The sequence below is a fragment of the Aphelocoma coerulescens genome, chromosome 8 (assembly GCF_041296385.1).
Source record: "Aphelocoma coerulescens isolate FSJ_1873_10779 chromosome 8, UR_Acoe_1.0, whole genome shotgun sequence".
In the NCBI taxonomy this organism is placed as follows: Eukaryota; Metazoa; Chordata; class Aves; order Passeriformes; family Corvidae; genus Aphelocoma; species Aphelocoma coerulescens.
In genome coordinates, this window is record NC_091022.1 from 25547532 (window position 1) to 25573632 (window position 26101).

At 47.8% G+C, this 26101-nt stretch overlaps 1 protein-coding gene across 2 annotated transcripts; it reads left to right on the top strand.

Moving 5' to 3' along the window:
* The first annotated feature begins 497 nt into the window (after positions 1 to 497).
* On the top strand, positions 498 to 25178 carry SLC5A9 (solute carrier family 5 member 9). Of its 2 annotated transcripts, XM_069023359.1 has the most exons (15): positions 498 to 571; positions 2037 to 2234; positions 2922 to 2993; positions 5451 to 5555; positions 7397 to 7561; positions 10120 to 10225; positions 10776 to 10856; positions 11626 to 11831; positions 12654 to 12789; positions 13664 to 13771; positions 13953 to 14103; positions 15151 to 15319; positions 15848 to 16063; positions 21239 to 21374; positions 22952 to 25178. In XM_069023359.1, exons 2-15 carry the CDS (start codon positions 2106 to 2108, stop codon positions 23158 to 23160), a joined length of 1989 nt encoding a protein of 662 aa, XP_068879460.1. In that variant the 5' UTR covers positions 498 to 571; positions 2037 to 2105; the 3' UTR covers positions 23161 to 25178. The 2 variants fall into 2 exon arrangements, with proteins under 2 accessions (XP_068879460.1, XP_068879461.1); XM_069023360.1 differs by lacking the exons at positions 498 to 571; positions 2037 to 2234; positions 13664 to 13771 and adding an exon at positions 2295 to 2707.
* The last annotated feature ends 923 nt before the right edge of the window (positions 25179 to 26101 follow it).

The window sequence follows — 26101 nt, forward strand, 5'->3', positions numbered from 1 at the left end:
GAGGGCGAGTTTGCTGCAGCAGGGAACCAGCCACATTTGAGGTGCCTTGCCAGGTCCCTGGAGAAAAGTGGGAGACGGAGTTTGCCACCCTCTGAATCAACAGAGATCTGCCAAATCGCACCTGCTGGGCTTATGCTGCTGTCATATCTTTCACTCCAAGGGCTGCATGTTTATTTGTCAGCTGTGATGAATTTTTATTGTTTCTGGGTATGTGAATTCCCCCACCCATTCCCAGGGCAAGGAGCACCACATCTCCAGGGGGTGAACGGCCACCAGTGTTGACTTAGCAGCACATGGAGCGGGAGGTAAGCGCTGTCCTGCTGCTGGCACCCAGTGGGGCCCTGCACTGTGCACCTGCTTCTTGCCTGGGGCTGCTGCAGCAGGGCTGGGAGCCAGGGGAGCCACGTAACAGCAGGATGTGTCATCCCCTGGGCTGTGGGCAGGGACAGTGGTCACATCCCCAGGGAGGAGCACACCTCTGCAGCTTGTCCCGGGAACAACGGGGAGCAGAGCAACTCCTGCCTGGACAGGACTGGGCAGTGAGAGAAGGACTGCCACAGATGCACTCAAGGTATGGTCCATGTTTGAGGTGCAGCTGCTGCAGTCCTGCCCAGCAATTGGGCTGGCCACTGCAGTTTGGGGTGATCCAGCCTGTGTAATAACACCTGACAAACATCCTGCTGCCATAAGCCTGTGTCATTCTAGTATGTCCAGTGGACTCGTGGTAGCTCATGGCTGTTGGGAATGGCTTACTGGTTATATTTACAGCCCCAGGGTGAAAGCTTTCAAGTGTTTCCAAGTGTTAATTGCTGCAGATACAGCACCATGGGAAGGTGGGGTGAAGGGCTGGGTAAGGCAGGTACTTGGGGTTGGGCTTCCCATGTAGAGGAGGATTCCTGGTTTGGGAAGACTGGAGACACTGGCTGTATTTGCTTCTTGGTCTGGTATTTAACACATTTTAGGATTAGGTGACTGTCTTTTGCTTTCAGGTGCTGAGGTGTTAAGAGGGAGAAGTGTGTGGGTGAGTGTAAATCAGCTCTGTGCAGGGAGAGCTGCCTGTTTATACCTGGGGATTTAGGCTTCCAGATATTTAATTTCTGGTAACTGTACTTCAGCTTGTTGAAACATTTCAGTCTTGAAAAGCCTCTTGTGGATAATGAGCCTGCAGGGAGGCACTGCTCCCAGGGAGCCTCAGACTGGGGAGCAGGGGTGGATGGGGGCCTCGTGTTAGCAGTGCAATTAATGAGCGAGTAGGTAGCCAGCACTTGCAAGAAAACTCTGGGAGAGAGGGGAATAAAACAAAGTGAGAGAGAGGTTTTGTTGCCTCCCTTGAAACCAAGATCAAGCAAAGCTTACCTGAGTTTTAAATGTCCCATGTGATATGTCATGGGGTGAGGGACCACGGATAGTGGAGTTTGGGGGATGTAGGAGATGGTTCTGCTTTGAGGTCTGGAGTCTGCCTGGAGAAGGCTCTGGAGTGGCTCTGCCAGCCCCAGTAGGAACCTTTTGTGATCCTCCCAAAGCTGCCCCAACAAAGGAGCAAAGGTGTGGTGTGACCCATTCTCTGTGCCCTGGTTCAGGGGGCTGGTGCTGGAGGGTGCCCCCCTCATCTGCAAACCAGGATGAGAAATGTCCCTGCTGCACCGAGGACCTGGGTTCACAGTTTGATGTGTGACAGGGTCCAGCCCCCTCCTCCTTCCTGCCCATGTCCTGGGACACAAGGTTCCTACTGGGGCTGGCAGAGCCATTTCAGAGCTGGCTGTGGGGCACAAGCCTTCTCCAGGCAGACCCCAGACCTCAAAAGAGAACCATGTCCTACATCCCAGTGGGTGTCACCAATGGGTAAATGGGCAGGAGAAAGGACCACTGGTGAATGGACACGAGGGGGAATGGGAGGAATCCTCACACCACAGAGCCCTGTGGTGGCCCCACTGATGAACCATGGGCACCACGCTCCTGCTGGCAAACATTAGCCACCATCCTGCCTGGCTTCTGCTCCCCACTCACACCTTCTTCACCCTGTTAATTATTACAAGGGAAACAATGAAGGCCAATGTGCACCAAAGTCCAGCGTGAGTGAGAAAATAAGCAGTTTGCTCACAGCCATGAGCCAGCCGACCGCGGCCACCACGGAGCTGCCTGGGCTGCCAGGGGACACGGCAGCAGCCTTTGCCGTGGCAGACATCATCGTGGTGGTTCTGTACTTCGCCTTTGTCCTCGCTGTCGGGATATGGGTGAGTCCCTGAGGGGGCTGGGGTAGGGTTTTCCTGAGCCAGAGGGGCCTTGCTGCTTCCTGGACCCCTTCTGGGTACAAAGGGGTTTGTCTGCAAATGGCATCCTCTGCACAACTTACCAAGGGCGTATTGAGCAAATTTGGGGGGGTGACAGGGATCCTTCTGTGAGCCCTCATACAGGGACAGCCATATGGGGACACCATACGGGGACAACCGTGGGATCATTCCCTGGAGGTTGTCCTGGGAATGATGCTCAACTCACATTGGGGTGTGGACAGGCAGGAGGCAAAAGAAAAGCCAGGGTTGTGATGGAGAAGACTGAAATGGACCTTAAAAACATCGGAAAGATTGTTGCTAATTATTTGTTCGTGTTGCTTGGTGAAGGCCTCTGTCACAGACACCTACTGCATTCTGCTTGGCTGAACTGCTTCTTCTTTCCCAGTTGGTACATTCATGGAGAAGCCATCAAACAGGTACAAGCAGCTTCCTTCCAAAGCACGACTACCAGAAACCTGCACAAAGAGAGGCAGAAGCAGTGGGTGAAGCCTGGCATACTTAACAGATCCATAAAATTCTTTTGGAGCTGGTGCTGAGACCAGGCATTAAGGATTCTCCTGGCTTGGTCTGACTCAAGAGTGGCTGAATGGAGGAAAACACTTTTTCCTGTTCTTTTTCCTGTGCTTGCAGTCATCGATACGAGCGAGCCGGGGGACCATTGGAGGCTATTTTCTGGCTGGACGATCTATGACTTGGTGGCCTGTGAGTGAAATGCTTCCCTCTGTTCCTCATGGTTTGAAAGCAATTCCAGATGTAAGAGCAGGTCTGGTGAGGGGACCCAGTTGTTACATGTGCTGGCTATAGTCAGAGATGAAGGGGACAGATGAAGGATACATAAGGAACCATCCCACACATCTTTGCTGATGGGCTGCAGCCTGGAGCTGCTGGGCCAAAAGGGTAGCTCAGCATTTTCAGAGGTTTCCAACTCTCAGTTTCTCTGCTAAAGGCAGCAATAAAAATGTTCCCATTGATGAAAGTTAGGGAATGCTGGCTGCCTAGCTGGATTTGAAACTTTTTGGCCTCTACTCACCACTGATGCTCTCAAGTTAAGAGAGCATTAGGTAATCTAGGAATGTGTCATCCAGTAAAAAGCATTTAGACACTGAATTAAAAATAATCCCAAATCCCAGGACTTTCTGAGCCCTTGCTATTTAGAGCAGAGTTGAGTTTATTGACTAACGATGTAAAGGATATAAAATTCAAACCACTGAAGTATAAATCTTCACTATGAAAGAAAAAATAATCTATTGAAGGTGCCTTTTCTTGGGAGTGAAAGGTACACATAAAGATAATTTAGAGTTTGAAAGGAATAAAAATCCACAGGAATAAAGATTCTTCTCAGCCAATGCCAGGCTCTAGAACCATATATCTCTCCAGTGAGTTGTGGGTAACAGAATGCACTTCTCTACCAAAACACAGATTTTTATTTTCTTCCTTTGGCTGTGCATTACCCATAAATTCACTAGGCTAGGTTTTCAGCCTCTTCCACAGAAGACGCATACACCTCTCTAAAATCTGTCATTTCTTAAATGTTCTTTATACTTCTGTCTCAGGCAAGTAATATTTGATGGAAAAGCTTAGCTTGATGGTTTTCTCTAATTAGGAAGGGGAAAATTAAAAGATACTAAAATCGAATATTTTTTTCCTCAACCTTGTTCTTTTAAACAGGATTTTTGGGGTTTTTTTCTATTAAAAAAGCCCCCAAACAAACTTCAAAAAATTCTCACTACTTTGGGCTCCAACCACAGGTGGCTACAGAGGCTGTTGGATACAGGTCAGCTCTTGGCTCTTCTGAACCGTTTTAGGTTCAGAGCAACCTCCGATGCTGTTCACTTCCCAGATTTGTTTGTCAGAGCTGATTCCACCTCTGCAGCTCTCCTGCAGGCTCTGCTCCTTGTGGCCTTCACCTTGAGTATGACCTACTTTTTATTATTGTTTTTATGAGAGTGACAGGTTTCAGCCTCAACTAAGCCCTGATATTAAATTGCTGCACCTCTGCAATGTATCTTCTGTATTTCTGTGTCTGATCTACATATCAGGAAAACTGCTCACATTTCTTGAGAGCACTGGTTGCAAAGTCCTGTCACAGCAGCTTCTTTAATCAAGAGTTTTCTCAGACAGGCAAGAAGGCAGAGGCAGTGTGGGTGTTGATGTCATCCTCATGTTTTGCCTTGCCCAAAGGTGAGAAGCAGAGCAGCTTCCATCATTCTTTGTTTCACATGAGGCAGTACTCAGGAGAGAAAAGCTCCTCGTAGGTGGTGTACCTAAAAGCAAACTGTAGGATGAAAGGGCTTGACTTGTCCTTTGGGTGGTTTTGCATTTGACCCTGAGACAGGTTTGATGTTGGCATTCAGAAAGGAGGTGAGGCTTTGTGCCAGTAAAAGCAGTTATTAAGTCAGATAGCCTTTGCCCTGTTTAAAGAGCCTTGGAGCTCTTCCAATTAGGGTGTCAATGAGCCATGGCAGGGATGGCCTACCCTGCCCACCACCTGCAGTTAAAGCTAACCTGAAGCAAGAGCATTTTCCAGCCTGCTGCAGAGCTCCATAGCTTTGAACCTACCTTAGACACTAAGCACAAAGCCCTGCGTGCTCCTAGCACATCCATGCTGCGGTTCAGGAATCTCCTCCCTCAGCAGGAGCTCCAAGAGAGCACTGCTGTCACCATGGCTGTGTGAACCCACAGCACACATGTTCAGAGTAAGACTCAAAAGAGGCTGTCAGCAAGACATGGGGAGGTAGAGCAAGGGTCAGCAGGGTCAGAGATAGCACCTTGCTGACTGATTAACAAGGGAATGGAGAAATCTGTCACGTTTCATGGACACTGAGGAATCTGTGGTGTCACCAGGCTCCCCTCCCTCTGCTGTGCCTCCTTAACAGGTGTGCTTCTCAGGAGAACCACTGGCAAAGTGAGCCCTGATTCTGAGACTAAGCTTTGCACTGGAGTGGGGGCAGTGGAAGGCAGCAGGAACATGCTTTAAGATATAAAAATATAGGGGTTTTGAGAGGCGAAGGAAAACTCAACTCCCCATTAGCACCCAGCTGCCTAATTACAAGGACATGAGATCCTGGGGAAAGAGAGCTCCTGGGGAAAACACTTGGACTGATACAGAAGTTGCTCAAAGTGACTTTCTCAGTTTTATCCCTTTGCCCTGTGTTTCAGATTGGAGCATCCCTGATGTCAAGCAACGTGGGCAGTGGTTTATTCATCGGCCTGGCGGGCACTGGAGCAGCTGGGGGCCTTGCTGTTGGGGGCTTTGAGTGGAACGTAAGAGTCAGTTCTGCTGTCAACTAAGCATGTCACTGTTTACAAAGGGACTGGGGTTTCTCTCCCAAATCAGGTATTTAACAGTATCAGCAGCAACAAGTGCTCAACTCTCAAGAGAGAAGCCTCCAGACATTCTGACAGCCTTGGAAACATGAGATCTTTATTTTAGTTTAAGTGGAATTCACTAGAATTATTAGCTCTTTGACCTTCTCAGTGGTACATGGCCTTATTTTTAAGCTTTAGTGTGCACTCATGAAGATTAAAATAAAAGATAATGCTGGAAATGTGGTTGGATAATCACAGGATTCTGGGTACAGGGAGTTAAAAAAAAAGGCAAAAAGAAGCACTGTGTGCTCCTCTATTCAGTGTAAATCCATGAGAATCAGCAACACTCTCTTCAGCTGGCAGCTGCCAAAATGTGTCATCTCTGGGGTGAACATCTGTGTGTGAAGGCAAGTCTCATTCTGCCCTGTTGAAGTGGCCTGGAAAATTGCCACTGACACCACACAGAGCATGAAAAGCAGGCCCTTGGTGTGTGATGCTAATGAAATTTCTCAGCTGATGAGGAGTGAGATTAGTGCCAGCCTCAGAAGAAGCATCACGCACCTAACTCTGAATCTCTTGCCTACCTCAGCAGAGAGTGTTAATAGTGCCGGGTACTTGCCAAGCACAGGCAGGGCCCACCAAAAGCTCTTTCCTGGCGTATGTATTCACTGCACTGTTTTTTTCTAGACCATTAAGGTCACCTTTAAATCCTTGGAGAAGAAAACAGAGAGTGTGTTCAGCCTAGTGCATGTAGGACATAACAATATTGCTGTAGCTAAAGGAAATCTATTCAAGTCACTTTGGAAGCTCATGAAGACAAGATGGTGTTTCAGGGCAAATCCAGCTTCATGAGTTCAGATTAATTTATTTCAGATTGGAAAGAGAACTTAGATATGCCATTACTCTCTCCCTTTGCCATGGGACATCGCTCAGCTGGAGGGATCATATGAGCATCTTTCACTGCAGCCAGTCTTTGCCACTGCAGGAGCCACGGCTGTTCTCCTCAATCAGTCACAATCTCTGCTCACAGGAATCAGTTTCTTTTCTGAAAACTTGAATAACTCATCAAAATAAATGTAATGATGAAAGATAATGGCCTGAGACAACCAGGAGGTGAGGTTTGATAATCCAATGGCTTTCATTTACCTTTAAGTTCTCCTGTTTGGGCTTGTTGTGGGAATTGTAGAAAAAATACATGATGGGAAATGCCTTTGCACTTTCCAAAAGACTCTTCACCTGTGGCAAAGCAACTAAAGTGCCTCTTTATCTACCAGTGACAGGAGCACATCTGTGCCAGCCTGCAAGGAGAACATCCCAGCAGAGTCTTGCTGTTGCTTATTTTTATGCTCTGCAGGGACAGTCTGCTGCCTCAGCCTCATCACTTGCTAATCAAGCAACAAACAGATGCTCCCATCCTGCTCTGAATCCCTTAACTCTTCACTGCCACAGCATCAGTGGTTTCAGAGGCCAACAAACACCCTACCATCTTTCAGAGAACTAGAGCAACAGAATACATCACCTTGCTCAAAAGACCAGGGAATGGAATAGGATGTGACACCCATGACAGAGAAACACAGGGCTCAGGAGGAGAACTTCAAAGGATTCTAATTGAATTGTAATAATTCCACCAGCTGCTGGCTCATCTTCTGAGCAGGGAGAAAAAGTCAGTCTGCTTCTCAAACACATTGCATGGCACTGTACCTTTCTGCTTTCTTAGGATGGCCACTGAGAGAACAGGGGAAAAAGCTGTTCCCTTGTGTTGAATCCTGTGCCTTTATTCTCTGTCTCTTTAACAGGCCACCTGGGCACTGCTGGCTCTTGGCTGGATCTTTGTGCCTGTTTACATCGCAGCAGGAGTCGTCACCATGCCCGAGTACCTGCAGAAGAGGTTTGGAGGGCAGAGGATACAAATCTACATGTCCGTGCTGTCCCTGATTCTCTATATATTCACCAAGATATCCGTATGTATCCAACTGAACACAGCCCTTGTGTCTAGGGCTGGGATAGGGCATCCTGGTACAAGGCAGGGCTGCTCAGAGAGAGCTCAGATGTCCTTGAAAGGACCAGCTCAGCTCCCAGGAACAGTAGCAGTGTGTTAGTGTGCTGCTCCTGCCTCTGTATTGATCATGGAGACCTTTCCTAAGAGAGAGGCAGAGCCCTCATTAAACAGCAACACTCAGTGAGAACTTTACAGGGATGTGCAGCTAATTATTAAACAGTGTAAGTACCACAGGCTGTCTGCCTACTTTTCCTCTTCTATCACATCAAACTTTAGGCAGCAGAGACAGAGGAAGGGCAGCACTACCCCATCTGAATATTTGGCTGGCTGCATCTTGTAGGGATGAAATTCTCTTAAATTATTGTAAACCTGCTGTTGTTCTTGTAGCTGAGTTTTCAGCATTAGGTATTTTATGGTTGTTCCTCTCTCTTTCTCTCACTTGTCTTACATAAAAAGGGTACAGTGAAAGGGAGGTAAGTTCTGGCTTAAGACAAAACTCAGCATCTTTTCTGGGTTGCTTGTAGCATTGTACCCTGCTGGTAACTGAAAACCAGTGTAGCCTGCTGGGTATTTCCCTCTTTTAAATGCCATTCAGAAAGAAACAGAAGTTATGCTCAGATATTTACTAAGAACTACCTGTGCCCTTGGAGGGAGAGGAGTGCATTTGAGAGTCCATTACAGGGACTGAAGATGTCAGTCCTTTGTCTTCAGCTGGTTATCCCAAGGTCAGTAGAAGCCAGTTTTCACTAGACACTGCTGAAGTACTCAGATGTCAAATTGCCTTGGGAGACACTGACTGGAAATAAGACACTCAAGTGGCCTCAAGGTCCTTCTCCTAGGCTTATTATGTCTCAGGTCCTGGGAGGGACATTAAGAGGAGTTCCAGGCTGGGAGTGTTGGATAGATTTCCTCCTCTAATGGGCAGCTCTTGGTCATGTCACCCACTTCTGTCACCTACTGCCTCCAGCTTGGCTCTGCGGGATCAAAGCATTGCCCCTGGTGGCAGAGTGAGTGAGGTCTTTCAAAGAGGCTCTTGAAACTTCTTTACCTGTGAGGGATAAATGGCAACTGTCTCCTGCAGCAGCCCACAGTGAGCACAGCCACACAGCCAAGGTATGAAGCAGAGCTGTCTTTCAGAGTGACCTTCAGCAGAGCAGTATTTGCCAGTGCTTTTCAGAGCAGGACCCTGGCCCTCGTCACTGCTGTTTCATCTCAGTGGTTTCTCCTCTGTGCAGCCAATTCACGCGTGGCTGACGGATGTGGCTGGGGGAGTTTATGGCCATGACAGGTGCTTTCTATTAAGCAGAGCTATTGTTTGTGGAGAGCTCATTTAGCGGCTGGCTGGACAGCAGGCACTTGGTAACAAGAAGGATTTTTCTCCCTGTGCTTTCTGCCCAAACACAGGTTAACAACCAGGGCACTGCAGAGTCTTCTCAGCTTGCAAAGAAAACAGAGATCTCAATAAACAGTGTTGTCAGAGGACTGATCCTGCACGGCTACAGAGGTGGTTGTGTTTCCTGCTGGGAAGCCAAACCCCAGAAAGGGCAGTGATTCCCGTGGTGTTCTGGCTGTGCCTGTTGTGTCTCAGGCTTGCAGAGGTCAGGGGTTGCACTGGCTCCTTGCTTTCCAGGTGCTCATTTCAGACACTGCAAACAGAATTCTTGTCCCATCCCTTCTGTCTCCCTTGATAAAGGTCCTCACCTGTATCTCACCCCACACCAGATTTGCAGGTGTCCTTCTACCTACTTTCCCAACCTAAACATCTCCCATATCACTGCCTGCAATTTTGAATGATGTTATCTGTGTAATTCCAGGTTTCACCAGGTTCTGGTGTCACTCTCTCTGCCAGAAGGTCCAAACAAAACAGAGCTGATGGGGGTTTCTGTATTTCTAGTGAGGTCCTCAGCAGGTATAACCTGTTTTTCTGGAGCCACTCTAATATGCTGAACTGCACAAACAGAAAAGCCACCTGTTGACCTTCTCAGATAAACAAATCATGGTACACGACATCAGTGACTCTTTAGGAGTCTTTCCAAGAGGGAGTGTCTCTGGACCACGAGGCCATGAAGATGCAGCCCTGGGAAGAATAAGGTCTCTGCTATCTCCCTCTCTTTCCCTCCTGTGTCTGCCTGTGGGCTCTGCTATCCAGGGATGTCTTCACAGTCACCAAAACGAGTGACAGTTTCCACCAGTGCTTCTCTCTGCCAGGGAGGATTCTATGACATGAAGATGGACTTTATTTTGATGACTTTTTGGTCCCTTGGTGTAGCACCTTCATCTTCTCCCTCCCTCTCTCCCAGACCCTGAAAGCTCTGACCGGGAGGAAAGTTTTTCCTTACAGCAGAACAAGGTTCGGAGCCAACAGCCCCAACAGCTCTTCTCCTCCCCTCCCAGTTCACCTTCGTGGTGTCCTCCCCTGTCAATGCTTTCAGCTGCAGAGGGCTGCAGGCTGCTTTATTAGATTTCACTTGCACGAAGCACAACTAATGCCAGACTGCCCTTGGGTTTTTTTTATTCCAGACAGACATTTTTTCCGGAGCATTGTTCATCCAAATCTCTTTGGGCTGGAACCTCTACTTGTCCACTGTGGTCTTGCTAGCAGTGACTGCTGTCTACACCATAGCTGGTAAATAGCTGATTTTAGAGGACACATTATAAGCTGGAGCCTAGGATATAAGTTTCCCATTTCCTACAGAGCAGAAAGAGTATTCAGGTCCTGGTCTGAGGGAGAGATTGCCCCAGTTGCTGGTAGTACCTGCCCTGTCACTCCCAGCTGGTCTCCCCTCTTTGCCCATGGGAAAGTGGTACGGGGGTAACATCACAGCTTTAGAGGATTTTTTAACACTGCACAAGGCTCTTGGCTCCCTCTGTGCAGGGTGTTACCACTGCCCATATTTGCTATTTTGTTGCCTTTCTGCAAAATAAGCAACTCTAGCTGTTAAGTTACTGAGCTGCCTCCAAGTCCTCTCATGAACATGGAAAACCCTTCATGCCATTCCTCATGGGAGGGCTTGTCACAGCTGTGGGCTCCAGGGGACCAGCTCAGTGCCAGCTTCTCCCAATGGGTCTGTCCTGAAATCCCAGGGCTGGGGCTAAAGAAAGCTTTTTTCCAGGTGAGGTGCCTGTTTCCCTGTGCATGGTGATGCACTGACTGCTGTCTCTGGTTCTCCTGGCAGGGGGTTTGACTGCTGTGATTTACACAGACGCGCTGCAGACCCTGATCATGGTGCTGGGAGCTTTGGTCCTCATGTTCATAGGTAAGGGGAACCTGCAGTGGCACCACACAGCAGTTTAGTGGTCCCAAGGCCACTAGACCGTAGCAGGGTGCCTCACTCTTTCATGTGTGGTGCAGAAATGAGTTTTAACCACTCACAGAAGTGGTGCCAGCACAAGTCTCATTCTCCAGCCATCATACTTGCTTCATCCTTTGCACTGACAGTATGGAGGGGAGGCTCTGGGTAACTTCACCTCGCTGGAGTTGCCAAAGAGCTTTGGAACACTGCATTCTCAGAGCCAAATTCAGCTCTCATTAAGCCCATGTCAATTCAGAGTAATACAGCTGACTTTCGCTGTCGACTTTTGGAGTTACTGTGGGTTCATGTGGGCGTAACTGAGTGTTATAAAAAAATTAAGACCAACAAGGAAATGAACATCATAAGTCTTTGTTTTAATCCTTGTTGGCAAACAGAACTATCTAAACCAGGTATCTCTTTTTTCATGTTGTACCTTCCTGCTCTAGCTCTTGGAGGGTGTATAAGTAAAGACTAGATGCTGATGACGTTGCAGGGATTAGGATCATGGAGATTTTCCTGCATTGAACATCTTCCAAAATGTGTTGTTTAAACCACAAGGACTCTGGGCAAAATCCAGCTGCCTTCTGTAGAAACCTTGACTTCAAAAAGCAAGGGTGGAATGAAAAGTAAAGGAGATAAGAGGAAGATAAAAGAAAAGCAGTCACGAGACTCAGATAAGATCATAACTTTGCAGGATGCACCAGCCCTTAAATCACTGGCATTTTCTTTACAGGATTTGAAAAAGTTGGTTGGTATGAAGGACTTCAGGAGAAATACAGCACAGCAATACCAAAGATCACAGTCCCAAACACGACCTGCCACCTCCCACGTGCAGATGCCTTCCATTTGTTCAGGGATCCCATCACAGGAGACATTCCCTGGCCTGGCCTTATATTTGGTCTCTCTGTGCTGGCTCTTTGGTGCTGGTGCACTGACCAGGTAAATAAAATCTTTCCCTCAGCAGACAAACCACCACAGTGTTATTTTTAGTCCACTCCTTCAGTCTGTGGTTCTGTGAGCTGAAAAATCCCTGTGCCTCAATATGCAGGAGTTGCTACCTTTTTTACTGGTCTAGACCAGAATGTCTCACTCCTTCCACCTTCTCAGCAAGCTGCTAATTTTATGCACTTCTTAGTGCAGTAAGAACAGGTTATTTTCATCCTTCTTTTTCCCACTGTGGGCTGGTGAGTACTGGGTGTCTTCATGCAGTTATCATGACAAGGATATAAAAATGTGAATCTGGAGCTGGCTCTGCTGTGACCTTGAGTGACCTGCAGACAATATTTCTCCATTCACAGTCCCAGGTGTCTCATGTCCCTTATTCCTTTCCAAGCTACAAACCAGGAAAGCTGCGTGTGGATCTCAAGACGTGGTGCTTCTGGACTTCCAGATGGGATAATTATGAAACCCCACCACTGAGCTTTTACCAAAACACCCACAGCCTGCTTCATTCTGTGTCTCTTGCTGCCATACAGCTGCTGTCTCCAGCCTGCAAGGTGGCTTCGTTTCAGTCAAGGGTGAAATTATTCCTGTAAAGGAAATTTCCACGCTGCCCTCTCCTGTAGCCTGTGGACTGAGCTCTGAGCAGTGGCAGCAGGCTGCAGTCAGCGAGGTGGGAAAGCTGTCCTTGGCATGCAAAACACCCTGGGATCCTGTGGGATGAAAGTCATCCATGAGAAGGAGAGACAGAGAGAGAATGGACCCTGCTCTCTCTGTTGTGCTTCTGTTTCATTCTCTGCTCCCTTTCTGCACTGATTGCAGGTAATAGTCCAGAGGTCTCTCTCTGCCAAGAACCTCTCCCATGCCAAAGGTGGATCAGTGCTGGGAGGATATCTGAAAATCTTCCCTATGTTTTTCATTGTCATGCCAGGAATGATCAGCAGAGCTCTTTACCCAGGTAAGCCTTCCCATCTTCCTTGACACAGGGCTCCATACCAGCTGTGAGCACTAATCCCACACAGGTCTGCCAGCACTTTTACATCTTAGAAACTGCTATCCTGCAGGCATGTTCATAGAGATTCCTGTTGCGCCGTGGTCTTCCCAAGCCCTCCCTCCACCTCCAGTTCTCCCACAGTGGCATAAGCCACCGGGAGTAGCCATAAGGGGCATAATTTGCCATTGGGGTCATTTAGCTCCATGCTGTGGACATTGCATCCATCTGTCTGTGTGGAGGCAGTCAGTGAAATTAAATTCATGGAGCACTGAGGTTGTCCTTCCGATCTTATGGATTACATCCACTAGGTATTTTGGAGAGTTTTAGCAGTCTACCATACAGATTCATTCAGGTCCTGGTGGATTAGGCTAAACGAGCCTCCCTTATATCCCAAGGAGTTTTCATTGCTGGTGTCCCCAGAGCCTTTCCCTTCCCAGGAAGGATACCTTGGTTAGAAGGACCACTCCCAGAGGAAAGAGCCTTTTTTCCCAGATTTCCTAAATATGAGTAAGTGAGCCTCCAGCATCCCTGGGAACCCAGCTGACAGGTTCATGGAAACAGTCCAGTTCCCACAAGTGACAAATCATCAAGGATTACAGTTACGCAACACCCAGGAGAGTTTTAGCTGTACCCTGAACAGAATTTCAAAACATCATCCCAAAGTTTCACCTCTATTATATGATATAAAATGTTTTTCAGCTCCACTCATTGTAGCTGTATTCCACCTCTGAATTTATATGAAATTGCACAAGGCATCAGGATTTGTTCCCTTGATCTAAACAGTCTATGGCTCAGTGGGGTTTGCACTGACTCCTTGTTGTTCCCCTGTGCTACACAGATGAAGTGGGCTGCGTGGACCCAGACATCTGCAAGAGGGTCTGTGGAGCTGCTGTGGGTTGTTCCAACATTGCCTACCCCAAACTGGTGATTGAACTCATGCCCGATGGTGAGAAACACCCTTGTGGAGCTAGGCTTGAGCCAGGCTGTGCAGGGGGGGATCAGGCTGCCCTCACCCATCCTCAGCATGTGGAAATCTTACTGCAGATACCAGACAGCAGGATGGAAAAAGCAGTGCTCAGAGGCCCAAGGTCTAGTCCTGATTCCCCTTCTGTGTTTGGCTCTCACAGGGCTCCGGGGCTTGATGATTGCAGTGATGATGGCAGCCCTGATGAGTTCCCTCACCTCCATTTTCAACAGCAGCAGCACCCTCTTCGTTGTTGACATCTGGCAGCGGGTCCGCAGGCAGGCCTCGGAGCAGGAGCTGATGGTTGTGGGCAGGTCCTTACATTTATTTATGTCTCGTTCTTCTCATCATCTGTTCTGAGTGCAGCATTTACATCCTCCAGGCTGCACTCACTGAGAAAAATCTGGTGCCTGTAATAGAGAGCAGGAGCACAGCTTGGGAAAGAGCATTGCAATTTCCACCTCCTTCTTGGGTAGATCTGGTCAAGGAGAAACTCTGTGTGTTCCACTGAGCTAAGGAGATAATTGCCCCTCTTCTCTCTAAACTTATTTTAAATTCTGCTTTAAATGTAACTTTTAGGAAAGCTGAAAGTGCTCTGGAGTCGTTGTCACCAGAGGACTATAAAAACGTGTTATTTTTGTATCAGACAGGAGTGATATGTTGCAATTACTTCTTTTTTTTTTTCCCCACGGAAAAGTGCAGAGCTGAGCCTCCCAGCTCTCTGTCTCTGTGGTAAGTTGTAGTGTCCTTTGCAGACAAGCTTTGGTGCTGCATTATATCAGGGGCATATAAAGTTCTCCTCCAGGCAGGGGAATTTAGGCTGCATTCAGTGTGTTTGTGGAGCTTTTGCTCTCCAGTCATCAGCATTAAGTTCTAAACTTTGCTGAGGGGTGGCTGAAGGCTGCAGGCAGGCTCACACTTCACCATGGCAGAGTGGTGAGAGGACAAGTACCTCTTGCTCAGCAATATGGACAAACCTCTGTGGCACACAGTGCAAAGGTTACTATATTCACCTGAGACCCCAAACACAATTTTAAAAAGTAGCAAACAAGTTGGAATTTGGCAAGGGCAAGAGATTGAGCACATTACTTGCTTGGAAAGGTGGCAGAAAGATTGCTTCCATGAGCTTCCAGCATCCTCTTTCTGTCACATCCAAGAGCCAAGGTCATTGAGACCATATCACACTCTAGGACACACCAGGCTCACCACGGGAGAACAATCTTCTCTTTTCCTGTGTACACAAGGAAAGGTTCTTGAGAGTGATCTGTGGATTTTTTCTCAGGAAATTCTAAGAGCAACTGGGAGTGTGTTTTGTTTAACTCTGCCTACAGAGTTACCACAATTTTATCCTTCTCTTTCAGAGTCTTCATCCTCATCCTTGTGGTCATCAGTATTCTCTGGATCCCAATCATTCAATCAGCCAACAGTGGAAAGCTCTTTGACTACATTCAGTCCATAACCAGCTATCTGGCCCCACCAATCACAGCCCTCTTCATCTTGGCAATCTTCTGCAAGAGGATTAATGAGCCTGTAAGTGAAGTGTCAACAACCAATTGATACATGTATTTAATTTGAGAAAATAAATAAGTATCTCTGCCCTCAGTACTTAGCCTTTGTAAACTCGGAGCCAGTCCAGCTAAAGTGTGACAATTAGACAGCCTTTCCCTGGTGTGCATTAGTGGATCTTAGCCCAGTGTCTAGTGGGTGTGGGTTTGCTTCTAAGAAGTCCCTGCAAGTGCCACTTCTTGGCAGCCCCGTTTGAAAGCATGAAAGGGAAGTTGTTCTGCCATTTAGGGATGATGTGTCAAAGTCTCATTGGAGGAGTGTTGTTAGGAGGAGATTCTTGCATTGTTTGTGCTCTATCTGCTCCATGTTCAAGGGCAGAGAGAGAAAATGAGGATTTTTACCTGAAAAAATTCTCCTTTGATGCACCATCACTGTGGATTTCCATCAGGCATAAGAAGGCTTGGGAAAGAAGGAGAGGACAGGGAGAGGAGAAGGAGAACTACAACCAGAGTTAATTTGCAGTGACCTTTTCTCTGTGCTTGCCTTTCTCAGGGTGCTTTCTGGGGCCTCATGGCTGGGCTTGCTGTGGGTCTGGTTCGGATGATCATGGAGTTTATTTATAGCCCCCCGTCTTGTGGGGAGGAGGACAGGAGACCAGCTGTGCTAAAGGACTTGCACTACCTCTACTTTGCCCTTATCCTCTGTGCCCTCGCTGCCATTGTCACCGTCCTCATCAGTCTCTGCACCCCACCAATCCCTGAAGAAAAGGTAAGTGACTTGCAGTGACACCCTTTTCCCAGAGCCCCCATTTGGGTACCAAAAGTCCCTGTGATCTGCCCTTTTCTGTTCCTCCAGTGGCTAAGAAATGGTGTGTAATGCATATGCTGCCAAGAAGCCCTTGCTGCTCAGCTCTGTCTATTCCCCAGGTTGCAGAGTGTTAATGCTGCTGAGCACTGAGTGCTTCAAATTGAGTGTGAGTTCCCATGCTGTGCCCAGAGCTGGGCAGACACCACAGCCCATCATAACTGGAATAGAAAGAAAAGAAGAAGGGGAAGGAGATGGAATCACATTACAGAGCACTGCTGAGGAGGAATTAAATATATCTAATTGTAGCATCTAGCCTGTTTCAACAGAGCCAGCATCAATCTTGCAGGCAAACAAGATTAATATCTTTTGCAACATGGGCGTTTAGGAAAATAACATTTTGTCCCAATGTGATCTCAATTAAATTTAATAACTTTGAGGGAAGTACAACTTTCTTTTACTTAGCACATTAAAATGGTGCAGAGTTGGGAGGTTTTATATTATAAAACCTTAAAGCAACTTTTCCCAGTCCCAAGTTTTAAAGCAGCTGCCAATATAACAAAACTGCCACCTACCTCTCAACAAAGGTTACTGGATAGATTAAAAAGACCTATTTTTTCTTGTCTAACTGCATGGGAGAGAAAATGCTATGATGGCATCAATCTGTTGCTTCCTCATAACTTGTAAAGCATTAACCAGCTCCATCAATGTTTGATGGAATGTTATAGGTGTCAAAGACACCCTGCTCCTAAATGAAAGCAGGTGCTCAGATAGCAGAGAGGAGGGGGGAGAGAGGCTGTCTTTGTGTCTGCTTGGAGATAAACTCTCAGCTTTTATTAGCTATCAGAGGATCCACATGGGAGAGAGAAATACTGGCAAGGAGGCACCATTAGTTCTGCTGCTTACGTTGTTCACGGCTGCTCAGGGGTGGCCAGATGGTTGCCAGCAATTAATTACTGTGGTTTAATGAGTTCCCACTCATCATCTGACCTGTGATAGCTAAACATGTGCAGTGCTCCCTGCCCACAGCAATAGCAAGATAAGATGCATTAACACAGCACTGGTGAACAGTGAGCGTCACACCAGCAATTCAGGAGATGGAGAAAATGGCCCCAGCACCTCCAGGCTTTTTAGTCTGACCTCAGAGAAAACATTTAAAGCATCTCCTAAGAGGGGGAGTTCAGGATGGAGGCCACTATAATAGAATTAGGGAGAGAGAGGTTACAATCTTGAGAGATTCCCCAGGGGAGATTTTCAGTGGTATTTCTACTGAAATGTGTGAGTTTATAGGTGCTGGAGGTAAGTGGCCTTATTTTACACATTCTTCAAAAAGACAGGGGTATGGTCAGGGAGGACAGGATTTTGTCTGAAGCAGCTGTGTGCAGCTATCCCAGAGGAACAAAGGACGAGGAGTGGTGGCTGCCCCACCTCAGGTGCACCTGGAGAGCCAGGGAGGGAGGAGAGCTTGCTGAAGAGCAGCACTGGCCAGGAGCTAACATCAGCTGGACTTTCTGGGGGAAATTTTCTCAATAGGGATGTTCAGGATAGCCTTTTGGTATGTCATGGACCCCACATAGTGCTGAGCTCAGCGCTTGACCTCTGTGTGAAAGACTCTGTTGTAGAAAATGAGTGAGAATTAATGATACTGTCTGTGGCAGTGAGAGGCTGAACACAATAATCTGATATTTGTGATGACCATCCCGTGAGCCCCCTGTCCGTCACTATCTTCCCACCACAAGGAAAATGGGATGGGCTGCCAGGAAATTCATGCCACTAAGCAGTTATTCCCTCTCCCCATAGCTCAGTAGGAATGGCAGAGTCTGTCCCCATTTCTTTTAGTCTGATTCCATTCAGTTTCTACTATTTATTCCTGATTGCAACAGGAAAATCTGCCCTTGTTCCTCAGAGAACAGCCAAAGGGAAGGTATGGGGTTTAACTGAGTCAGGAGACAACATTGCTGGGTTTCTGTCTGTCTGGCACAAATCTGAGTGGGCAGCACCGAGACCAACATTTCTCATTTTCCTGGGTCAGACCCACCCCAGGTTTGCCTTAGACATGAGCAGAGGTGTGGGCTTGCACCATCACTGCTGGTGACATGGTTTCTCATGGTTTGTCCCATCATCTCCAGCGAGTCTGTGGCTGTGCTGAGGTGGGTCAGGGACAGAAGGGTTTGGGGAAGGAAGGGCAGGAGGTGGAGATCAGGGTGGACATGCCAGGCTCTAACTCTCTGGGTAGAAAGTGGCACCTGGCCTTTGTGTTTGGCCACTATTTACTTGGCATGCAAGTGGGCAAATCTGTGGTGAAGAGCCTGAGTGTCCCCATGACAGTGTCTGGGAGGGGGAGGCTGTGCTGGTTGTCCTGGATGAGGATCTCTGAAGCTTTAGTACTTCCTGGTTAATCAATTCCCTTCCTGAGCCTTGGATATTTCTCCTCTAAGACTCGCACAGGGCTGGCTCTGCTTGTCTTTACCTGCAGTGCTTGGAGATGGAATGATGAAAGACATGGTACAAGAGCTAGGAATTGTTTTGTCAAGCAAAAAGAGTAGAAAAACAAGCGAGCAAAGACAAAGCCAAGGAAATACAGTGATAGATCATACCTCAGCAGATGTAAATCAGCACAGCTCCATTGCCTTCAAAGACCAGGAACAGCTGTTGAGCACGGATATGTCGCTTTACACCAGCTGAGGATCTACACTGGACTACTTTAAATATCGAATCTCAATGCTTTTGAGATAGTAAATGGGCAAAAGGAGAAAAGAGATTTGTATCTGATGTTAGAGTGGTACATCTAATGTTCCTGGCTTTAAATGAATTACAATCTGAGAACTGCAGGCTGTAGCATTTTCTCCTGCTGTTTTGGACGCTCTCCCATCCCTGTGGTGATTGATGCTGTGCTGGAAAACAAGTATGCAAGGAATTTGTTTGGTATGCTCCAGAGTTCATATGTCTTCATTGTAGGTAGTCCATATTGTGTCACGCCGTCCTTGAAAACCCTGCAAAAGAGCTTACAATTAAATTTGAGACTGTGAAGCTGAAACACAACTGTCAGGTGCCAGATGGCATTTTGGAACAGAAGGATTTATTCTAGTTTACAAACAACGGAAGAAAAACTTTGCTGAGTTCTTGCAAACTCCCTTGCCCAAGGAGACTGTGAGGGTGGAAAGGGAGGGGAACAGCCCACAAAGCACCGAGTGCTGCACCAGCAGGGCAGCTCGACAGGGGTCAGGGCTCACCCAGACAGGCTGATGGATTGGCAATTCCACCCGGTGTACTCTGGGGTTGGGAGGTTTTCCCTGTGTCTTGAGGTGTGGCTTCAGTGGCTCCTCTTGGTGCACAGCTTAGAAGGAGCCCCAAGCCCGCCTAGGCTGGCCTGAGCCCACCCTGAGAGCTCCGAGGTGCTGCAGCTGGAGCTCCCACAGCATCATTTGGTGCCACTGAGAGCCAGACATGCTCAGCTCTGTGGGTGCTGACAGGAGCAAACTAAGGGGGGACACAGGGCTCCCCAGGACCCAGTACAAGGCTCCCTCCTGCTTCCCTGCCCTTGGACACGGTGGCTTCAGGCAGCACTTCCCGGGTCCCAGTCAGTAAAGCTGACGCAGCTCCCCTGTAGGCAATTCTTAATTATGAATTTGCCTGCTTTCTCCAGGCACCCAAAACACGTGGGTGATGGGGATGATGCCATGAGGTTCCCTGTCTCTATGCTCCTTTCCATTGGGAATTGCTTCCCTCTGGAGTCTGAGCCCCAGGTACACCCCAGCCCTTGCAGATTTTGCTGCAATGTGAAGAGACAGTGATTCAGTGACACATGAGAAGAAGAGAGAAAAGGAAAAAAGTTTTGGAAATCCTTTAGTACCCTGAAACTTTACTGTGTTCCAGTGACATTTCCTAAGTGATTAAAAAAAAAAAGAATCCCCGAGAAAGATGAGGATCATCAAATCAAAGCAATTTAGCACTTCATGACAAGAAAGATTAGCCCTGCCCAGTGCTCATCTCAGTTGAAAATGATTTAAATAAAGCTATAAATCTTCTGGAAATTATGCAACATTTCGTGTCAGCCGGAAGCTTCTGCCTGGATTTGTGTGTGCAAAATACAAAAATTAAACTCACATTCCTTTGTAAGTGACCCCCTGGAGATGTTCATTCCCACATGGGCAGAGCAGGAAGCCAGCTGCTCCTGGGGCATGTGTGTCTGTGCCTGCCCTGTTGTCACCAGGGCACCTTTGCACTGACCCCCCTGTGCCCCTCTGCCAGGCAGCGTGGGCTGGAGAGGGAGGGCAGCCCCTGGACCTGGCAGCAGCATTTGTGAGGGATGGATGAGCCTGTCCCTGCTGCCTGGCCTGGCCAGGGCAGGGATCAGGGAGAGCCACTGAGATCCTGGGCATGCCAAGGTCAGCCCCAGCAGCAGCAGGCCTGCCTCTACCCCAAATCCCTGAGCCCCTGGGGTGTGGAACCCCCACCCCCCACCCCCAGCTGCCAAAGGGCCACTGAGGTTTGCAAGATTGATGTCTCCTGTGCACTCTGCAGAAGACTTTCAAGCTTACTGTACAATAAGAGTTTCAGAACTTGGGCATTTGTAAAGCAGACTGATTGTCCTTTGTGACTTTCTGCAGAGACAGGCAATGTCTTGTACTGGCCCATCAGAGAAATCTGAAATTAAAATATAATCTTTTGAGGGTGCAACAGCTGTCTGTGACTGACTGTATCCATAGAGGATATCTTGCCTTCTTTATTGATTTATTTTTATTTATTTGACTTTATTCCCCTTCCCTTTTGGAGGGCTGTCTGGACAGACCATCATTATTTCAGATCAGTCTCATGAGCCTTGCAAATAGGAAGCTGCTTCTCCAGTGTCTACTGAAAGGTTACTTCTTGCAGAGACAGGGATGGAACAGATTATTTTAAAAAATGGAAGGAGAGAAAACAGATTATTTCACACTTTTTCCCAGCTTTTCAGCTCCAGCTGGATGGTGCCAACCTTCTTCTCCAGGATGTGGGCACATGTGCAGGAAGGAGGGGAGGGAAAGTGGGAGATCACCCCAAACAGGACTCAGCACCACCTTGGACCAAGGAAGGAGATGACTGGGAAGCCACTTTGGGACTCACAGGCAGTGACCAGTTTCTCTCTGTTCCACTTTGCAGCTGGACAGCCTCACGTGGTGGACCAGGCACAGAAAAGCACCTGCCATAAACCTGAAAAACTGCAAGAGTGAAGCAGCACAGATCAGCCCAGGACACCTGGTAGAGGCTGCAGCTTCAGGAGATACAGAGGAGGCAGGTAGGGGTCTGTCTGTGAACAAACACATTCCCATGCCTGGGAATGGACAGCCAGGATCCCATGAAAGTCCCAAAATCTCATGAGGGGCCACCTGGTGCATTCACTGGAGCTGGGGCTTGTATCTACAGTTTTAAGGATGTGACAAATGAAAGTGTTGTGGCTCTTGGTCCTCCCAGCCTACCTTCATGTCACAGCCCTTGAATGGCTCAGAAGAGCTGCTATTCCTGAAAAAAAAGAGCACCAAAATAGCAGCACAGTCTGAGGGGAGCAAGAGACCCTGGGAGCAGACAGGTGCACTTTGTGGGCGGCCTAGAATGAACCCACAAGCCCCACTTTTCTCATTTCCATGATGCTGATAGGATTTTTCATCTTCCCTTAGGACATAAGCCACAGTTAAAACCCAGACCTTAAATAGCTGCGTGTCCTACCAGGGGTATTTAATAGGAAGGAAGGCAGAGCAAAGTCAACTTAAAGAGTTGTCAGGAGACAGAACAGTAGCAGGAGATGCTACATAGGCAAGTTCTTTTCAGAGTGGACAGAGCTTTATTCTGCAAATCTATTAAAAAATGCAGCTTTCTGGTTTTGAGCTTAACCTTCGAAGGTTACAGAGCAGAAACCTCAGAATCAAGACACACACAGGATTTCTTCACTCCTTCCATTTGCTGGTCAGTCCAAAGGACACTGGAACCAATCACAGCCAAGCTAAACAGAAGCGAACATCTAACCAAATCCCTTATTTTTGTTTCCTCAATAAGTAAGTAAGTTTGGGTCGTAATAATAAGTAGAGTAAGTTTGGGTTTAAGTCAAATGCAGTCATTCAGCATTATTTCTTATTTCTTACCAATTCCTAGTTCACTAGCTCAGATTTTCATTAAAAAATATCTTGTTATTTTGGTGATTAGCAGAGATGAGGAAGGAGATGCGAAACACAGCAGCTGACAGTTTAATGAGGGTTTGTTCTGGGTAACACCTTTTTTCAAGGCCCAAAACATCCTGAATTTCAAAAAAAGGTTCTATTTGGAAAGAACAGGGAGTGAAATACAGCACAGGACTGACAATTAAAACACACACTTCACCTGGCAAGCCATGTGTAATAAACAAGCCAGCATATCTCTAAATGGACCATCATGCTGTCAGGAATTTTTAAAAGTCGATGGAATCTGGATTGGGGAGGAGAGGGAAGAGGTTTGTTAATTAACTAATGAGTGATTGGTGTTGCAATCAACTGACTGCAATCAGGCTGTGCTGTACATGGTTAAGGGAGACCTTTTCCTTTTCCTTTTCCTTTTCCTTTTCCTTTTCCTTTTCCTTTTCCTTTTCCTTTTCCTTTTCCTTTTCCTTTTCCTTTTCCTTTTCCTTTCCCTTTCCCTTTCCCTTTCCCTTTCCCTTTCCCTTTCCCTTTCCCTTTCCCTTTCCCTTTCCCTTTCCCTTTCCCTTTCCCTCATCATCTTGCATCTCCCATTAGGGTGTCTCTCAAGCCCCACTCCAGACTGGCCGATGCACCTCCAAAAGATTGGGAGAAGGGAGAGAAGAGTCCCAGTAGATCCTAACAGCCATGTTTTGTCCCCCTCTCGCAGCAGCCAAGCCTCCCTGCTGGAAAATGGTGTATTTGTGGTTCTGTGGTCTGCCCACCAGCCCCACACCCACCCTGTCCCAGGAGGAGAGAGCTGCCCTGGAGCAGACCCTCACCAGCATCGAGGAAAAGCCCCTGTGGAGGATTGTGTGCAATGCTAATGCCATTCTCCTGCTGACTATCAACATCTTCCTGTGGGCGTATTTCGGCTGAGCTGGGGTCGGGAATCGCGTGGCTTTGGTGGCTCTCACCTTCCTGTCTCAGCTGGCAGCAGCAGGTGACAGAGCCCCTGGTGACAGTCCCCAGGCGCTGGCACATGGCAGCACAGCCCTTCCCTGGAGGCACCGCCTGCTGGGAATGGCTGTGGGGCTCAGTTTCTCCATGAGGGGTGATGAAGACTTGGCACTGGCCACATCTGGGATGCAGGGGATGTGTGGGGTCAGGTTTAAGGGTGCAGAGCTGAGCGCAGCAAGGAGCAAAGGCTTCGGAAAGCCCAGCTGGGGAATGGCTGGGGCCTATCTCAGGGCTGACTTTGCACTGCTCCGCTTCGGGGGAGGAGTCCTGGTTTACACTGGCAGGGGGAAGGAGACTTAAGCACTATCTGTGGTTTTTTATATGGCCAAAATTCAGATGGGATCAGAGGGATTAACTCAGCAGTGACAGCCTTGCCTCCCACAGCCTCCCCAGCCACCTTTGTGGGACCCCTCCCACCCCACCCCTTGTTGGCATCAGCAGTGGGGACAGGGGGCTTCTTCCTGCTCCCTGAGCCCCCCATCCTGCCCCCTCTGCTGCACGAGGGCTGGGCTTACACCAGCCTGAGCCTGTTTGCTCACGGGACAGATGCTGCCCCTTAACAGCATTTCCAGCAATAAAGGTGCCTCGGTAACCAAGCCAGTCCTGACTGTGGGTTGTGGTGGTGACCTGTCCTGCTCTGACACACAAAGGGCTCCCTGGGACCACAGTGACCTGGCTGTGTCAGAGAAAAGAAAAATCCTTCCTTGGGGCCTGGCTCAGGATCTTGCTTTTTTGAGCAAGTTCAAGCTCCTCGGACCCACCTCAGGGCCATGACAGAGGGTGGAACAGCCAAAACCTTTGAAACCACGAAGAGACAGCAACACCCACTGTTAACATCTGTGCCTGGAGAAGGCTGAAAATGCCCACAGGGATGTGACCCTGCATCCAAAGGGCAGGTCCAAGTGACCGTGGGCTGTATGGGGAGGTGAGGGCACACAGAAGAAGCACAGCACCATGAAGATGAAGAAAATGAGTCATGAGTCAGCAAGGAGGGAAGAAACAAGGCTCTGTTTCCACCAGGCATGGAAAGGTTGGGCCATGATTCCTCTGCTTACCCCCAGTTTGGATGGAGCAGGATGTGTTTGTGCTGGCCTCATGCAGCTTAGTTTAAGCATTTGCTCATTCTAAGAGGAAAAAAGTAGATTTCCTTTGAAGAAGGGAGCTCTCAGTCCCATGAGCTGCCCCTCCATCTCCATGGGAAGAGGCACAGGACACAGAGCTTGTCTTGCCTTTCCACTATTCAGTTTCAGGCAGCAGGTGCCCACATCAGAGGGTGCCTCAAAATATTTGGAGAAAATCAAGTTACCAGCAGTGATTAATAGCTGGCAAATGTCTGTAAGAACAGGTACATTTTTAGTGCCTTTAGAAATACCAGGGCTCTCACCTCATCACCCTGGGCCACAGAGACCCTCAGCAGCTCTCAGCTCAATGGGTTTATTAGCTTTTTTGGACCACACATCCATGGGGACTGCAACACAGAGCAGGATGAGGAAACTGGGGCGGTTTTTCAAATGTCTGAGATTATTTTTTTCCCCCAAGAAAAATTCAGTTTTGCAGAAAGTAGAACTGAATTTTGCTAAGCCTTTTTTTAATGACAAAGTATTTTTTATCTTTGGTTATGTGATGAATTTTTCCCCTCCCCATCTCACTCCATGGATCCCTGAAGGTAACTTTTCCTTTAAAATGATGATGTTGATGTTGGTTAAACAAAGTAATGCACTTTGAGAGCTGTGACTGCATCTCTGAGCTTGGCCCTGAGGAGTGGAGACACCCACACTGCCAGATGCAGCCAGCTGTGCACCCTCAGGAGGAACACATTTCAGTGGGAAACTTATTTGACTTCACTACTCTGCTTTGATGCACTGAAGTGAAACAAAAGAGAAAAGAATGATTGGGGAGGGGGAGTCTGACAGGTTTTATTGAAATAAAGCAAAGTTGTCTCAAAGGTCTTGACCTTTGCTTGTGTTTCTTAGGAAAACAGTGTAATTAGCAGAAAAAAAAAATTAAAACCAAAAAAATCAAAAAATGAAACCCCAGCTGAACAGGAGCACTGTGCAGCCTGGCTGTGGCAGCAGGGGATGAGTTGTGGTATCCTGACAAGAACACATCTCTCTCAGGCTGTAACCAATATCCAAGTGCATTGGCAGCAGATGTTATTAATGATGCCAATACATATTTTCTTATTAATCTTCCATACTAGGCTTGTGTCTATCTGCAAATGATTATCATTCATTTTCCTGACAAATCTATCAAGATCATTTATTACTGTTCGGCAAAGGATCTTCTTTTAAACAAAGATTAATAACATTGCATTTTATCTGGCTGGCTGAGCCAAAGGAAATGAAATTAACAATGAGCCCTACAAACATGTCATCACTTTAATTTACCGGAAAATATTTTAAAATGTTATTTAAAAGAATATACGCTGTGGTGGGCACAGTTTATTACAAAGGAAAGGAATCAAGCCACAGGCATTTTAGCAGGGTGGAGGGTAAGCAAACAGGGCACTGTGTGTTCTCTGGTTCCTCACACTAGAGTTCTGGGACAAGGAGGGAGAGGCACCCACAGCCCTGTAGCCATGCACAGATGGGCACCTGCCCAGGGGAATTGCAGCTGGAGGTCCCTGTTTGTCATTTAAGGGGGATCCTAACCAGGATCACTGCTGTGGGGAGCACTGCCCTCCCTGTGTTCCTACAGAAGGGAAACTCCACCAGGGTAAAGCTTGTGGGGCTCTGAGGGAGAGGAGGGCATGTGTGTGCTGAGTGCCAGCACCCTTCTGTATTTTTGGTCCCCAGGAGGAAAAGAAACAAACTCACTAAATTTACGTGGTTTAGTTGCCTTTCTTCTGCACTCTCTTCTA

Coding starts and splice junctions, on each gene's coding strand:
- SLC5A9 (XM_069023359.1), top strand. CDS start 2,106: ATGAGCCAGCCGACCGCGGCCACCACGGAGCTGCCTGGGCTGCCAGGG. Junction 5,556..7,396: donor TTGGGGGCTTTGAGTGGAAC/GTAAGAGTCAGT, acceptor TCTCTTTAACAG/GCCACCTGGGCACTGCTGGC. Junction 11,832..12,653: donor GGTGCTGGTGCACTGACCAG/GTAAATAAAATC, acceptor CACTGATTGCAG/GTAATAGTCCAGAGGTCTCT.